Raw genomic sequence first — 18231 nt, 5'->3', positions numbered from 1 at the left:
CAACAAATAAAACACTTGAAAAATGAATAGCTGACAACTGTCTCCCAGAAACTGTTCCCAGTGCAGTAGTTGTTTGTCTCCATAATCTGTTACATAGCGAAACAAATTCGGGTTCAATAAACATCCTCTAAAGCTTAGCAGTAGACTGTCAGTGGACACTCATATGATGGCAGGTTAAGTTATTTGATAAGACAAAACAAAAATAACCGAAACTGGAGGTGATAAGATATGGGCTTAGCCTTTTATCCACTGTGGCTGGCTGGATTACTCAGATTTCCTTCAAATCCAACATTTAACACAATTTTGCAGAGATTGCCTTGACACTAGAAGTCCAAGGTTTAGTAGGTTTAGTAAAGTCTTCAGATACACATTACACTAGCATTCCTATTACAGTTTTAATTAATAAATGATAACCCTGGACACAAATACATTTGCTTTGATCTTCTTTGTCTTTTGGCTGGTCCACAGCAGACATATGCCTGCATCTCACCCTATCCCTAGCATCGTCTTCTGTCACACCAATGCTTTGCACTTCCTTCTTTTCCCTGGCAGTTCCATAGTCAACCTCCTTCCTCCAATATATCCACTATTCCTCCTCTGCACATGTCCAAACCATCTCAAACTTGCCTCTTTGACTTTGTTTACAAACTGCTCAACCCGTGCTGTCCCTCTGAAATACTCATTTCTAACCTTGTCCATCCTGGTCACAGTCAATCAAAGACATTTGGTTTAATATGTTGGGGGCATTATATAGGGCAGTCAAGAAACCCTATATAATGTCCACAAAAAAGATGAATTTATCAAAATTACACATTTAGATAATTGTTAAATTTAGTTATCCAAAGAAAATTGCCAAATAATCTTTCATTTGAGCTTGAATAACATCCTTTTAACATCAACAAATGACTGACGCTAGCTGGCAACACAAACAATTTAAAGACAATTATTTTGAAATTCTAAATATTATATCAGACAAGATCAAAAAGAACTTTAACAATAACAAAAACAGAAGCTGGAGTCCTGATTGTATGGAACTATCGTCTTTGTGCAAGGTATGACTATGCTGAACCAAGATACAAACGGTATTAGGCCAGAGACACACTGTTAAGGCCTCTGTTCTCAGTGGGGTTATATAATTTTGTAAAATGATTGGTTGTAGTCACGTAGGTGACCGTAGTGTGTGTTTTGGGGGAGGGAAATCTATTTTAGTGGACGTCCCAAATAAAATCTCAATATGGCAAACAGTGCTGCCAGTACACAATGTGCCACAATCTACTGGCTTTATTAAGATGGAACTATTGGATTTTTTCCCTCATGAAGCTAAGTCAGAAGTCTGGAGCTTTTGTTAGTCAGCCTAGAGTCGTCTATGCTTCCATCTTGCTTTGTATGGTGCAGCATGGAGCAATGTCATGATTTCCACATGATCTGACTGATGATGTAACACAAGCTAAGTGAAACAATCCTGCTGTAAACCAGAGAGGCACATTTGCATAGTCAAAGGATCCAAACTGCAGGGTCAAACTGCAGAACTGCACTTCATTCATCAGTTTCACACATTGAGGACACTGGGAAGTCATTTCTTATCTTGCCCAATTCTCCTTAAATTCTCTCACTTTAAGTTCCGAGGCTATGTTTCATTTTCTGAAATGATTCCATATCCCAGTTATCAGTTCAAAGAGGATCAATTAATAATCATGTCAAGCAGCTCAACGGGCCCATTGAGCATGCAGCCATCAGGAGTGGGAAAGAGATATAGAAAGAGGGTTAATCCTTCCTCAATCTCAGTTCAGTCACTAATACTGCAACTACACCATATAATCATCTGTAAAAAGATTAAGATTTTCTTTGATTTACATGCTCGAAGTTCAAAAGTGCTATTTTAAAGTACCTTTTTTTTATACTTTAATGAAAGAAATGTAAAAAATATTTTGCTTCGGTGATGCCATATGAGTTATGTGAGAATGTGACTAGTTTATGAGTCATAAATCATGAAGTTATGACAGTTTACACTCAGATACACTGAATATAGACCATGATTATCAGTGCAATGAAGTGGAAAATAAGAAGTGAAAAACATGTACCCTGTAACTGTTATATCCATACTTAACGTAGCTTTAATAACTCTACATTATCCACTGTTGTGCATAACTCTATGTTGAATGTGAATTACCAGCGTAGCATCAGGAGCTGAACCAGAACCAAAACCAAACCCCAAATTGTCCATCTAACCAATTAGTTGGCTGGGCTGACATAAATTACCTTAAAATGAGGCCAAAATATTTACGCAATGAAAAATGCCAAAGATGTTTGAGGGAAAGGTTTTTAGAAACAATATCAATATTACATAGTTTGTCCAAGTCTGACAAGTTTATTTTCCAAATAAAATCAAATTCCAGGCAGCAGAATCACAATTATTTACTTTAATAATATGCACATGAGGTAAGTTTCAACCCATCACTGTTAATATAAACCTTACATTGCATGATAATTAAATTCTTGCAGGATTCACAAGATCACACAGGAATTCATCTTGCCAAAAAAGTAATCACTAGGAGGTTTTTGGTGCACTCCTTTTCAGTCGATTTCACCCAGTGACAGCGAGCATCACATGAGAAACCTCAATAAGAAGCGTACCCGCATAGTCTTTCTCCTCCAAATGGCAGAGACTTAGGCTGTCTCAACATACTTAAAGCTCACCCACCCACGTCTTTTTGTAACTAAACTAGTTAAATCATAAATTAACCCCTTTTTTGTTGCAACCTTAAGCAATCTGTAACATCAATACATTTGTTTAATTGCCAAAACTTAACCTCTAGATTAACCATTATATGATCTCAAATATTATTTTATCAGCCTTGGCTAGACTGAATAATACAAAAACAAATATTCTCCATCAAGCAGAAGAGACACTTCCAGAGTTTAAAGCTGCTTTAATTATGCACATGTTATTAAAATGTTAAGAACTTTTTTTAGTTCATCTAACACTATCATTTCATTACTCTGATTTTCTGAAGTTACTCACGGGCGCCTATGATTTATTATGCTATATAATAAGCAATACATCTGTGTCTAACTTACTAAAATACACTATGCAGAAATTTGAAAAATAAAATAAAAAAAGGATTGCTCTTGTTTCCCCTCTGTTCTAAGCGCAGACAGTATAAAAGATGGGTGAAGCGCCTGTGGCATCACCCATTGGTTTGTTAAGCCTTGAGATGCACATATTCATCTTCACCGTGCTGGAGTTTCGAAGTGGGCGGATCAGACTATGGAACTGCACAGTCATTGGCTAAGTCATTAGTCAATGAGAATAGCCTGGATAATCCTTCTTGTGAAAGATAGCATGATTAAGTCTTTGGAATATTTTTCATTGAAAATGATCCAAAATGAGTTAATGGGACCAGAAACCCAGCAGTAAAGTTTGTACGGAAGTTAAGTCTAGGGACATTTTCCAGACTTTTACTGAAGTCTGTTGGATCTCAAGCTGCTTTAATTATTTATGAAGTCTTTCCTTGTCTAACCATGTGACAATAACTTGTTTTCTATTTTGGATGTGTGACGCTTCAGGGTCAAGTGAGTAAACTCTCAGTCACACAGGCCTAGAGACCAATTGGTGCTCATCTGAAGGCCATCAGTCACAAGGTAGAACTATGTATTACCCAACCGATTTGCTAGCAGATTGCTGCAGTTAACTGTAGTTTGTGTGGAAGACGGGGAATTGTCTGCAAACACTAGCCTTAAAAGTATATGATGTGACTTTTGAAACGTGTTGGTTGCAGCACTGAGGCACAACTTTTACTTTGAAGATGAACATTCTTCATTTCTTGAAGTTCATTCAAGTTTAACAGCACTTGGGTAGTAACTGGTGAGTGTTTGCAGGCAAACCAACATGTTCTATACAAACTACAGTTGACTGCAGCAATCTGCTGCTGAACAAAGCAATCACAAGGAGCTTTTTGGTACAGCACAAAAAAAAAAGATAATCTGTATGTAAACAATGACTATGTGAGTAGAGTGTCGAAGGTCATGTCAAGAAGAAGTAGTCTTAGCTACCCTCACATGGGCTCAGGATTTTTGTGGGAAAGCCTTTTAACGCTTTATGTGCAATCCAGTATGTGCAAGGGTGTTCCTCCATCATAAGAGAAAAACAGAATGACTGGAGCCCTGCGTGCTCTGTAATTGCAACGTTCTTGCATATATTAGACAATTGTAGGTAAAATAACAGGAAACTGACCACTGGATTAGATTTTCTCTTGTGCCAAAGAAAGGAGTTGTCTGATACAGGGGGACAGCTCTTGCGCAATGTGCTTATGATGAAACGTGAATAGGATTGCAAGTGTTTGCAAGCGCAACCACCCACTGGTAGCCATTTAAAAAAATATAGGTTTAAGGCACGTCTGTGTCTGTTTCATTTTTCACACCCCGAATCTACTTCCATTGTTTTATTCTGTGGATGGTTCTAAGCTCCTCCCATCAGAAAAACACTAGCAAAGGTAAGGACATACAAATTTAGGGCTGCTCAATTAATCTAATTTTAATCACGATTACGATCTGGGCTTTCAACGATCATTAAAAATGACTGAGCCGATTATTAGCCTCTCCCTCATTTATCCGCAACACCTTAAAGGCCGGTCCGTGAAAATATTGTCGGGCATAAACCGGTCCGTGGCGCAAAAAAGGGTGGAGACCGCTGATTAAGAGGACCCGAGGGAAGCTCGGAAAGCTAAGCAGAAGTTATTTGGAGAGGAGAGTGACTGCTGTTGGTTGAAAAGAGAGGTTAAAAAAAAAAAACTTCAGTGGTGTTGCACACTATTTTCTATTATTTTTTAAAGTCATTATTCAATACATTGTTATTGTTAACCCTTTAAAGCCGGTCAGAGCTGCACGCTCAGTTTTGTGTAACTATTTTTAAATCCCTGAAGAACCCTGAGCCCTGTAAGCTAGCACAATAAAAATTTTTTGCATATGAAACCAGAGGAGTTGTACTTACATCTTATGACATCAGCTTGTCCTCGGTCACGGTTTCCTTCCACATAAAGCTTTGCAAAAATTGCATAAAAAGCGCTTGCAGGAACAAAAACATAATATTCCAGAAACAGGCTTTGCCGATCCGATCAGCTGTTCCTAACACTTCCCACAGTGAAACAGACGTCAGTGCGAATTATCGCGCATGTCCGCCATTTCCTGCCCAAAACCAGAAGTGACGTCATTTTCGCGGAAAATGTAGTTTTTTACTTGTAGGCCTTAAAAGCCTATACTGGTGTTTTATAAGTCATGTTTGACTTTTCTGAATAGTTGCTGGGATGCTTAGAACTCGAATTGCACTGCTGGAAATAGTTTATTTTGATGCACCTGCTGTTTTCTTTGCAAATTTGCATCATAGGATTGTTTTTTCGTTTTTCCTGCAGTATATAAAAATTGGTGTATCTCCAAAATAAAACTATAAAGACACTCAAAATAAATTTCGTGTGGTGGGAAACTATTTTTTGCAACTTTTTTGTATTTAAAGTTTTGAGGGATAAACCTCTTAAATTTCTCCAAGTAGAAATATATGTAAAAAACAAAACAAAAATGATTTAATTTTTTTGTAGTTTATTGCACTTTTTTGCAATTAATGTAGTTACTATGGACTTAACGCATACATATTATTAAAATATGGGCTATAATAGTTGTATAGCAACTTGAAATGCTCCCACAAATGGCACTACAACATGTAAAAAAAATAATATAAGCTCTGGCGGACTTGGTTCTATAGTAGGTCGTAAGGGTTAAATAAATATCGTCAAATAATCAAGATCTCAATTTCAGTGAAAATAATCGTGATTATCATTTTTGCCATAATCGAGCAGCCCTATACAAATTTTTTTTTAAAAACACTGACTTTTTACTTCACTAGCACTGCGACTAGGACTGTGCAATTAAGTTTAATTTTTGGCTTTCAACAATTACTATACAATTATTGTGCTTCCTTACTTTGCCTTTCAGCACAGCCCCTTCAATCAATATGGCCTCTCAGTCAAAATTTACTCCCCATGAGAGAGTGGCAGATTTGGTTAATTTCACATTTATATATATAGTTAGTCAGTTTTGTCTTGTGATAGACTGGCGAACTGTCCAGGGCAGGGGTGCCCAATCCCGGTCCTCGAGAGCTACTATCCTGCAGCTTTTAGATGCATCCCTACTCCAACACAGCTGAATCAAATGGTTTGATCTCTTCAGCATGCCATCATGTTTGGCAAAGGCCTGATAACAAGCCATTCATTTGATTCAGGTGTGTGGGAACAAGGATGCATCTAAAAGCTGCAGGACGGTAGCTCTCGAGGACCGGGATTGGGCACCCCTGGTCCAGGGTATACCATGCTGCTTCCACTATGAAAGCTCGGACAGCCCCCGAAGCAGAAGAAAATGGAATGACAGATAAATCTCACATAATTATAATAAGTTTTAAGCAATCAACTTCAATAAAAGAAAAGTTTTTTTTCCAATACACTGCTTTTACAAAATCTGTCCAACTGTGTTAGGTAATTGTGAGTTTAATACTGACCAAAATTACTGTAATTATGATTTTCACACAATGATGGAGATCTAAACGCAGCTCTCGTGGGTGAAAGGACCTCTGTTTAACCCACTACACCACCAAAATGGAATTTGTTGTTTCTCCCGATGAGGTATGAAAAGGATGTGTGATTGGCTGAACTCTCCTGTTATGAAATAGGTTTTCTAAAGTCAAAAACAGAGCCAAGAGGAAGTCCACAAGTCTACATTCACCTCAACTACTGAAATCAAATATGCTAAGAGGTTAACATAAATACTTGCTCCATTACATCATAAAAATACTACCTCCTCCTACTGCTACTTCCTCCTACTTCAAATGGTTCTACAAGAGAAAATTTAATCCAGCAATCGAGGTCTTATTATTATTTTACCTAATATTTTGTAATACTGCAAGAGAGTTTACCATTACAGAGCAGGGAGAGCTCCACTCCCTCTGCGTTTTCCTCTCCTGATGGAGGAACACCCCTGCACATACTGGATTGCACATAAAGGATTAAAAGGCTATCCCACGAAAATCCTGAGCCCCTGTGAGGGTAGCTAAGAGTACTACTTCATACATAAGCACCTCACGTGTGAAATCACTAAGGTTAATAAAAAGGGGGGGGCGGGCAGATGTTATTAAAATGTAATTTCACACAAAACTCCCTCAATTACACTTACATAACGACACATTTTACCAACTTAGAGGATCTCATTTCAAAGCCTTTATCGTGGCATCAGATTACATAACAGATGATTCAGAGTAGAAGTTGTGCTTGCTATGCATCAGTGTGCCAGAGAGACCAAACACTGTCCCTCACAGACTGCCCATGCACTTCATCCAGTCATCATCGTCTTCTCAATGCTACCATCGCACCTGTACACATGAAGAGGTACCTGCCAAAATGCGTTTTATTTTTTTATGCAGATTATACCTTTACCTGAGATGCCGTGACTCAACCCAGAAGCCCGTGATTCAGTGCGTATCCCGTTCTGTGTGTGTGTGTCTACAAACACAGAGAGCCCAGCATCACTCCCCATCAACAACAAACACGTCCCATCCAAGCTAAGAGAACGGCCCACATCAACACGACTACAAATGCAGAGAAATGCATGCCACCCCTGCAAATCCCTTTTCCCATGCTGCTCCTATCCACTCCAATATAAATTTAAAGGCTCTTCTTCTTCTTCGGTGTCATATTTTATTCAATGTACAATTATGCGAAGTCAGCGAGCAGGCTGGTCACGCAAAGTGAAGCTCCCCCTCTGAATGTATGGGAGTGTGTAACACATTAGCAGCTGGCAGCTTTAAGCTGTTTTTACTTATAAGAGAAAATAAATAAACAGCTCGTCAGTAGGCTAATTAGCAGCAGTCGCAGTGCCGTTACCGTCGCACCTGCTAAATGAGTGCCTGCGGGCGGAGGTGGCGAGGAGATGCCTGCGGTCCTGGTCACTTTTTTTTTTTTTAAGGGTGGAAATAGAAGGGGATTCATGGCAAAACACCAACAAAAACACGTCTGTCTTAAAAGCGATGACTTTGATTCAAATGTGAGATTTTTTTCCTTACCTGTACAGCTCACGAGAAGCAAGGCTAAAAAAATATCCCTTGTCTGGACCATCGCAACTCCCGAGTAACGTGAACGTTAAACGGTGTAGCTAACGTTTAATCTCCGCTCGGTCCCTACGGTATTGCCCTCGGGTTTCCTGCCCCTGTTAGCGACTGTTCATCCTAATCTACAGAACTGAGCTCGTCGGGAATAAGTGTCAGCGGCAGCGTTGTTGATGACAAGCAGCGGTCAGAGATTAGCAGCGATGAGCGCCAGTGCACAGTTCAAAGTCTGACTGACAAGCGGAGCCTTTTCACACACTTGAATTACTCCGCAGAGCCGGAATAAAGCACCTCCTGTAACTAGTGCGTGGGTATCAACGGGAAGCAGGTGAACAGCTGCAAATAATCATAACAATGAAAAATTAAAGTTGAAATATAGCATATATAAGATTGTTTCAAAATATGGTAAAGCAAGTAAAAGTGTGAAATGCAGAGCTGTTTAGTGTATTTTTTTTATATCGGTGTCCCCCCCTACGGTAAGATACATAACAAGGCACCCTTTATAAGCAATTGTAATTAATAACTTTAAGGGTTTCTTTTAGTTTTACATTGCTTTAGGGAAAGATGGTTGTTGGCCAGTTATTACAAATAAATTTTACTGAATTCAAATAATTGATTTCTTTTGCAGCTTGCTATACGCAAGGATTTTCTGCTTTTCCAGTCTTATTTGATAGCAAACAGAATATATTTTAACTCTGGACTGATAACACAAATAATAATTATAAAAATAAAATAGAAAAATGCTTGGGACTAGGATATTGTGATAGTTATGTCTTACTATTGTGAGTTGTACATATTAGAGCCAAAGTCATCACCATATTTTGCAACCTTACTTGTAAGGAATTGACATTTCCCTTTGACTGTAATCATGGTACATAAAAAGGCTGTAGAGAATCTAAACTAAAATTCATTAACTACACAACCATTAACGGATTGCCAACATCTGTAATTGCATAGGCTAATTATGAAATACAAAGAAAAAGCATCAGTCAGTAGGAATTTCACAACATGTGAATGCCCAATTTGCTACTGCTGCATTAGTTAAGGATTTATTAATCATTAAAGAGACACCGTTTATTATCAACTATTGTATTTTGACTGCACACCAAAAGAAGACCTTCAAATGTCCTTTTTTCCCTATTTTCTCCAAATCAGTTTTGCTTCTTGAAAAGTTTATTTTCCTTCATGTTAGTCCAAATGCAGTTTCAAAGCTTTTATCTCACTGCCACAAATATAATTTTTGTGGAGAATTATTAAATCCATCTGTCGAACTGAGACTCCTCTGGTCTTTATTAAACCCAGCCCGCTATTCACAGAAATAATAGGGCTTGTAGTACAACTGTGGCGACAACACCACTGATATCTTACCCTCTGTGCGCCAGATAAACTAATTACAGTGTTATACACATTAGCTTATAATTTACAGTGAAATATTGATCATTTGGATCTCTTCCAACTCTGTTTTGTGTCACACATATTTGAAATGCTGCATGTTAAACCACAGGCATTTGCTTTGACATATTTGAAGTACTACTCACCCCACAGGTTACCCCCACAAATGACCAAAGGGAGCCTTTTATATAGGTTGTAAAGTGAATGCCACCTGAGAGCGATGCAGGGTAAAAGATGCTTGTTTGCTTGCACAGCAGGGATGATCGGTAGCCATGAGCACCACCCTCTCAGGCCTCCTGAGAGGGCGGTTTGCTTTATATTTTCATTGCTGGCCAGCAAAGACATGCAGTTGGCCACAGTGTAATAAACCCAAATCAATCTGTGGGCTCACTGAAATTGCACTGTGGTTATATCTGGCATATTTTCCTTAACCCACCCTTTTACAAGCAATTCCCTCCAAACATACCACCACTGGGAGTCCGGCCTCAGAATTTTCACTCCCTTCCTGCTTTGCTCTTTCCATCGACTAATAAGCAACTTGTGAAGGAGGGTGGGCGTGGAGTTCGGGTTTTTATTTTTAGGTTATCTTGTTAACGTAGGAGCTCAGTATCGTATGAATTCCCAAGAAATCTTCAAGTGGTTTCTTTTTAAATGGAGAAATCTACTGGCTGAGTAATTATTTACGATTATGAGATCTCATAGGTTCAGTCAGCTAAATTCCTTGATGTTAATTAATTAAAATGCCTAACTGGAGACATTATTTTCAATTAGTCTGAAGAGAACAAACAACATCATGCCATCTGAGTAATCTGCCCAGCATTAACAGTGTCGTGCTTTTAACTCCGCATTCCTCTCATCTTCTGCGTGGCACCATACCATGAACTGCCACATGTCCTGATCTTCCTCATAAAAAAATCATTTGGTAAAAAAAAATTGTGCTCCTGTGTTCTCACCGAGCTATCAACTCAATTTTTTGTTAAACTGAAATATGCTGTCTGTTTGTGGTAATTCGCCCATAACGTGCTCTTTTATCTACTCAAATTACCCAGAATCCCTCTCTAAACCATGTCAAGACCTATTACGTTTTCATCTCTCATGCTAAAAAGCATACAGTTGTAATAGTAGTAGTAGTATTAATAGTAGTAGTATAAGACTGTACATGCTTAAACTGTGCTTCATTCTCCTCACTTTTACACAGAGAAGCGTAGGATTAAATACACAGTCATTTCAAAAACACAATTCACGCTTGCATGCACACACATCTCTCTCCAACGCAAAACATATGTTTCATTACACACCGGCCTGTGAGGGGGTATTTTTTTTCTTTTTTCTGTCCCTCCCTTTTACAGTCTCTCTCACTTTTTCTCTCTCCCGCCTCTTCTCATCCTCTTCACCCATGTGAGCCATGACCACACACGGACTCTCTTGAACTCACACCTACATGGACACACACATGTGGAGCACTTTACATCTATTTTTTCCATTGTTGAACCATACTAGTGTATATACTTACTATCTATCTATCTATCTATCTATCTATCTATCTATCTATCTATCTATCTATCTATCTATCTATCTATCTATCTATCTATCTATCCGTAGCCTCCAGTAGAGGATCCATGTGGACAGTCTCTACTGTAGGAGGTTTTAAAATAGCTTCAATTACCTCCTCCACTACTGTAACAGAAGACAACATTCAGTACTGACATGGACATTGGTTTCTGGGTCATGAGAGAAAAGCAGAGGTGTTACAGCCCAAGCCCTGCTGTGATTTTCCCCTAGCAAGTGTGCCTTGTTCTCGCTCCAGCCTCAGGTGCACCCTTCCCTGCCGCTGAGTCTACTCAGCAATTAGGCCAGAGAGAGGCGAGCTCCAAAGCTCCAGTGCCAGAGAGCCTGGTGTGTCGCGGCTGCTTACTGCTCTCTGGAGAGGAGGTTGTTGGTGGTGGTTTACCTATTTAACTTACTCTTTTATTTTGTGACCAACTTATGTTTTCTTTCTTTTGATGATGATGGCAGCTTGACTGTCATTATTATGTAAAAAGCTTTACTTTACTGGTTAATGGAATGGTAATTATATAGTGCTTTTGAGCACTCTTTTGACTCCAAGCCTTTATACACTCATTCACACCTTTTAGTAAGCCTACGTGCTTTTAATCTAACATTTGCCCATTTACACTACAGTGACTACACTGTAAGTCAGAGTTCAGTATCTTGCCCAAGGGATATTTTTACATGCAAACTAACCTTTTGATTTTTAGATGACCCCCAATACCTCCTGATTAACAGGCATCCAAATCTTGCCTCTTTGTCTTCTTTTTTTTCAACAAGGACATTTTTTGTTACCTCCCTGCATCCCCTGGACTTTTAGGGGAATGTAACAAGAGGTCATTTCCGCAGGGAGGTGGACGACATGTTCTGTGGACATCAGCGTGACTAATGAGATAAACTGGGAATCCACCGTTCCAGGATAGCATTATTTTAAAACCGCCTTCTTCTTCCCACCGAGCCTCGGCTTTTTCTCTCAGGATCATATTCAATTACTGTGCATTTCAGACAGAGGAGAACAAAAACATGCTGTGGATCAGGCAGGCTTGTAGAAATACAGCATCATGGCCTGTGAAAGCACCAAACTTCAATAAGGATTTGTTGATATAACCAACAGCACTTTTCTTAGACCATTATAAATCATATATACTTTTTTAAAAATCCTGTGGTTTTGAGCTATAAACGGGCTGCCTACACTGAAAGCAGACCAAAAGTAGAGGTACAGGTGTCAAAGCAACAGTATTGGCTTTTCTAGTTGAATGTTCTGCAGTGCAGAGGAATGAATCTTTGAAAAGCCTTGAGAAAACCTGGGAAGCTCTGTCATTCAATTATCACCTTTAGTGCAGAAAGATTGTGCTTCCTATAATCTCAGAACTAAAGGGTGCGTATCAGTTAGCTTCAGTGAGAGATGGTGTTGTCACACAGTGGACTCATTGTCCTGAAAGTCTGTCCTGCAAGGCACACAGGGCTCCTTTGTGAAGTGCAGATATTAATCTGCGTAGGCAGAAATCTGGAGGAGTCTGACTAAGCTCACATACAACCACACACATCAGTGCGCACATAGACAGACACAGACTAAGCCATATGCATATTCATTATGTAACAGGAAAAAAGGATGCTGTGTCCACTCCCGTGCAGCTTGCCCATCATAAAGATTTCATTCTTCTTTGAACAGATTCAAACTGCAAGCCTGCTGTCACCACTGTAGACATTAAGTGTTATTGCCAGATGTCATTGCAATGCTCTAACCAGGTTTCATCATCGCCAAGTACAAAGCGGGCATAGTTCCTCTCATAGTCTAGTGTTTTTTCCTGCCAGTCCAGTGACGGCATTTTGTTTCTACCTCGTTTGCATAACTCACATTGTAAGAAACTACATTCTGTGACCACAAGTTGACAGAGTCTAAACCCCACAAATGAATGAATGACATCTAAGTGCAACGAACATTTTCCAGTCAAAATAGCTTGAACAGTTTTGAGAGGCTCAAAATCGACATTATTAACACATGAAAATTGTCTCATGGTGGAGTCTAAGTGCGTATATCTTCAAACACCTTTTTTTATAACATTTACTTTAGGGAATAAATAAAGAAATAAAATAAGAATCAAACATCTGAACATCACAAAATGTGGGATCCTATTTGAGACACCTTTAAACAGTGTAAGACGTAAATAATTTGTTTTGAGCCTTAAAGTGTTTTAGCCTAAAAGAAAACTAATTCTCAAGTTGAAAATGAAATGTTATTTAAAAATACATATTAGATATCTGCTGCCATCTAGGGTTGTAAAAAGATTACAGCACTGAAATAAAACCTGAGAAAATCCTGAGCATGTAATTTGGTCTTTCTGACATTTGGGGGCAGTATACCTCTTCTGTAAATCTGCCTCAACAGATTCTGTTGCTTTTACTGTATAATTCATGTGTGGACACTGTACAAAAGCAATTAAGAATGAATGATAACTAATGTTGATTACTTTTGTAAAGAGGTGCAATTTGGGGAAAAAAAGGAGTGGATAATAGATTTCCATTCTGCACCCATTGTTTCTGGCTGTAAACCTAACTAACTATGACCCAACCCTCCAGCTGGATGGGAGGTCTGCCTCGCAGACAAAAACAACTGCAGTGATATATACTGAATCTGATATGGTTCATGTTTGATTGATTGTTTTTCTTTTTTGTTTCCTATGTTGGTTTCCAGCAAATTCTCTCCCTTGGTTATTCTATAAAAAAAAAAAAAGAAGTCTCACCTACAGAGCTCAGCAAATTGCATACATTTTTTCTATTTGTTTTTTCATATTTTCCCCTGTTTTTCCACAAATTTCTTTGTTTCTGGACACTGTGAAGATATATTTAATTAAATCCGAATTGGAACCAGCGGTAGACTAGATCGCATGCATCAGTGTATCATGGGGTGTGCAATACCAAATAAAAGTAGTACTCTTATCCCGATCTTTAGGTTGTTCTTATGCTTTTGGCTCATGTCTTCGTATGCGCCCCCACGCCCTCTTGGTTTTATTCTAAAAGCAGTCCAAATTGGTTGAAACAATTCCACAAAACCTTGACTATTTGTGTTAAACGTCACCATTTAATGACATCTGACAAGTGAATCCGAACATGAAAATTCACTGACCATATGTGACATGCTAAATGGTTTTCTTTCCCATCACCTTCAAAACACGCGCGCATGCACGGTTACTATGCCTCATTGCTACACCACAATAACAGACAAATTATTGCAACAGAACCCAGAAATACACCAAAATTGCAATCTGATAATGACGGGAAATGAGTTCAACACAGATGTTCCAACTGAACAGGTGGCAAATAGCTGTATAGTGTTATAAATCCATCAAAAATGCAAGCAAACAGCCTCCTCCCCAAATGCTCTAGTCGTTACTTATACAAACTTATTAACAATCAGAGTAACAGTGTAATTTTGAGACTCACACTGCAGACAACCCAAACATGCTGTAAACCGAGCTTAGCATGCGCCAGCTTCTATAATGTGCAGTGACAGTTTGCATCAGATCTTGGGTCTTTCAGGAAGCCTGTCACTTTGGATTTCACTCAAAGTGTATGACAAGCCTCTAACATACTCAAACCCCATTTCAAACCCTTGGATAGAACACTGCTCTCTGTCATCAAACTGCCTTCAACATTCTCTCTGCAATACTGAAAATGAAAAAAAAAAATGCTGCATTAAAAAAGATGAGATGCACAAAATGCATCTTTACTGAAAAAAAGACGATCGTTTGCATTTTTTAGTGGTACATCTGGATCTAAAAACAGCTGTTGGACTGAATGCACACACAAGCACACTGCATTTTAGTGCTATACATTAAATGCAATGTGTTATCTTCACTTGTGTGTTGTTTCATATTTTGGGCATACTGCTGTTATTAGGTACCACAAATAGATCTACGTTTGTGTGTGTCTGCCCTGTAGTCTTAGTTTAACATCCCCCCACCCCTTTCTTCCCATTGTGCAGTGTTTATGTGACCAGTGTTATGGCCTTGACAAGGCACTTGAGTCCAGCCGGGCTATTATCCTGCAAGCCAACCTGGAAGTTAACTCTGCCATGGTTCGTTGGCTCCAGCTCCTACTATAACTTCAGTGGGGTTTTGAATGTGCCTTTAGATTGATGCCAAAATAAGGTGTGGGCTAAACACAGTCAGGCACTGACTAAAAGAGAACTAAGTTCAAATTCAACACAGCGCTGAAAAGCAATTGCACAACGTTAGGAAATCTATTTGGAAAACTGACACGTGGAGGTATAGAACACAAAATCAGTGAAAAGGAAAGAATGTAATCTGCATGAGAGCCAGGATTTAAAAAACAGTGCTTTGTAACAGAAACAGAAAGGTTTCCGTAGAGTCCCCTTCAAAATCTACTGTTGTTACACAGACATTACCCCCAAATTTTAAGTAGTAACTTAATTGGGGGATAGTTGAAAAACATCCCTATTTACTATCATCAAAAGAAGGGGCGATATGAAGATTAGTCTGACTTTAATGGCTACAGCCACTTACCATTTACCTCAGCTAATAGGCTCAAATCAGTGGGAAACAGCTAGTCTTATTCTGTCTAATTGTTTTTACCTGAGCCTGGGCAAACATTTCTTTCTCAACCCATACCGAGATAAAGTGTTTAGCTGATTAGTCGATTGGCAGAAAACATTTTGAGGGAAAATCTGGTAATTAATAAACATTTCAAAATTGTCAAAAACTAAATTAATTGTTTATGTTAAAAAAAACCAAATGTGTTCAAATCTGAATACAGTATGAAATCATATGTTATACGTATTTAAAAAATAATGAAGAAATCACATAAAAACAAGAAATAAACCCACTAAAAATAGTCAAGACAAGACAAAGGATGGAAAGACAATTATACTTCAGTTTCTCTGATTAAAATAGGGATTTTATACAATTCAATAAACCCAAATGAAATGGAAATCAGGAGCTTTAGGGACTGCTGTGTGTCACCTGGGCAATTGCTCTGTGGGTGTTGTTCCAGCAAACCAAGAAGTAAGATAACGTAAAAAAACAACAACAAAACAACAACAACAACAACAAAAAAAAAAAACCCCAAAAAGACGACTGGATGTATGAGGATGGAACTAGTCTCAGTAAGGCTATCAGCTTCTGATAATTTTTTTTTAAGCGATGTCAGCAAATCGTATAGTATATACATCATGTGATGTTAGGAGCTCAGTATGCAGTCTAATTACAACACATTTTGCCAAGGTCTTTGATGGTCTAGATCACACAGTGGCAGTACAATGCCTCCTCGATCTTGAAATGAAAGCAGGCCTAATTTCATGGATCTGCAGCATTATAACAGACCACTGTCAGAAAGTACGCTACCAGGGACACCTCTCCAGTTGGAAATACCCCATATCTGAAGATAATTGTACTAGGGCCCATCATCTTTTTGCAACGATTAACAGAATGGAAGTGACCACTGGAAAAATGTGGATGATATTATTCTGGCAGGCAGTTATCCCATACTCTGCAACAGACCCTGCAAGGCCTGGACATGGAAGAACACAGAATGAAGCTCAGCCTAAAGAATTATAAACAGCTCTGTTGACTCTTTCTATTGAAAGATCCTGGGAGTCCCAAACAGTTTATATTGACCTCAGCCAACACAAAGCTTTCTGCTTTGCCTCTACTGGAGAGTTTTCATCTTCACAGGCGATGTGTGTCCAGCGCTGGAGCATGCAGCACCTGTCTGAAACCAAGCTACACGGCAGGAACACACACTGATATGGGCATGTAAAATCATTCTCAGCCAGAGGTATTCAGGATACTCAGAAGCTCTTCGCACTTTCCGATTGTGTATTTCAGTAAGATACAGACCCGGCTGTGTCTTGGCTTTACCAGAAAGCTCCATAAAGTTCAACTTCAGACGAAGTGACTGCAACAAGGTACTGAACTGAGAAATACAAGAGATCATCAGTCTCCTGCAGTGTGCAGACTTCTAAATGAGAAGTAGATTTCAGGAATTTAATTTGTGATATAGGTAAAGAAAAAGAAACTACTGTGCATTGTTTCAGTGATATGTATGATTATGAAACTGTAGTAGTGCTGAAAGGTAAATAAAAACATAAAATTCTTGCCACATCTAATTTTAAGTGATGCATCTTGACTCAAAGTTGCTAACAACTCTGGAACTCAAGTGACAAAAGTGGTGTTCTCATTAGTTTCATAATGTGTCTAACGCTTCTAGCTCTTTTTTTTCCATTACAGCACAGTTTTATTGTAATACCACATTATCATAGGCATACAGTAAGCTGTTCTTATCATTTGATGTAGACATATTTAGACCCTTCATATATCAAAAGTAAACTTCTTCATGTGCGCTTGTAAAATATAGCATTTCTTCAAGTCTACGAGGAGCTGAGTGTAGATACCAACACACTCTCACTTGTTTTAAGTACTACAATACCGACTTCAAACAGACAAACAAAGTTGGACTTGAAAGGGGAGGTGTTTAAAATGTTTCCCCTTTCACTTCTATTGATCGTGTGAGAAAGATAAGAACAAAGAAATGTTGCCTGTTGCATGTTTCCTTTGACCCCTTTCACAGTTCACACCCTTCCAACCATCTTGACTTTCATTTCTTTCAGTTTTTGTTTTGTTTTTGCATTAATAAATGATTGCCACAAAAACTAAAAGTTCTCATGAGGTTTCATCTTCTAATTTCCTAAAGGTCTTGTCCTAAGCAAGCTCACTGACAATGAACACTTACTGTACAACACTGTTATTTTTCTGAGAAGAAAAGAATAGAAGAATTACTCGCTACTGTGTATCAAAATGAATACGCTAACAATCCCGAGAGTGTTTCATATTTTACTTTGCAAAGCAAAAGAACTGCACTTAGTCATTTCTTTTCGTGTGTACAACATTTACAAACGCTTGCAAAGAATGTGAAACGTTCTTTCCAATGTGCACAAAATGACCTTGTTGAAGGATTTCACATATTATTTTGCAAAATTCAAGCATCATTCAGGAATTGGGCCAATGCAACTGAGAAAAACTTTAAGTGCAATTGAGTTACAGTTATTTGTGAACAAGGCGAGTGCTCAGATAAACATTTATGTTGGCAAAGGCTTATCTGTGAAGAGCAGGATTATAGGAATGTGGGGG

General features: G+C 38.6%; 1 protein-coding gene across 7 annotated transcripts in view; it reads right to left on the bottom strand.

Annotated features, from left to right (window-relative positions):
• The window catches only part of ncam1b (neural cell adhesion molecule 1b), an 86930-nt gene extending 78534 nt beyond the window's left edge, over positions 1-8396 (bottom strand). For 5 of the 7 annotated variants that reach the window (XM_085243729.1, XM_085243728.1, XM_085243731.1 and 2 more), the window contains exon 1: positions 7476-7581. In XM_085243729.1, the coding sequence (XP_085099855.1) occupies positions 7476-7575 (100 nt within the window). In that variant the 5' untranslated portion in view covers positions 7576-7581. Of the gene's footprint in view, positions 1-7475; positions 7582-8101 lie in introns of those variants that run through there. The other 2 variants (XM_085243735.1, XM_085243730.1) reach the window with 2 other exon arrangements.
• Positions 8397-18231: the final 9835 nt, after the last annotated feature.

Source organism: Mchenga conophoros, linkage group LG14 (genome assembly GCF_057382185.1).
Source record: "Mchenga conophoros isolate Kocher_MC1m ecotype Shallow Benthic linkage group LG14, M_conophoros_male_GT1.1, whole genome shotgun sequence".
Classification (NCBI taxonomy): domain Eukaryota; kingdom Metazoa; phylum Chordata; class Actinopteri; order Cichliformes; family Cichlidae; genus Mchenga; species Mchenga conophoros.
This window is presented reverse-complemented; position numbering and strand designations above follow the sequence as displayed.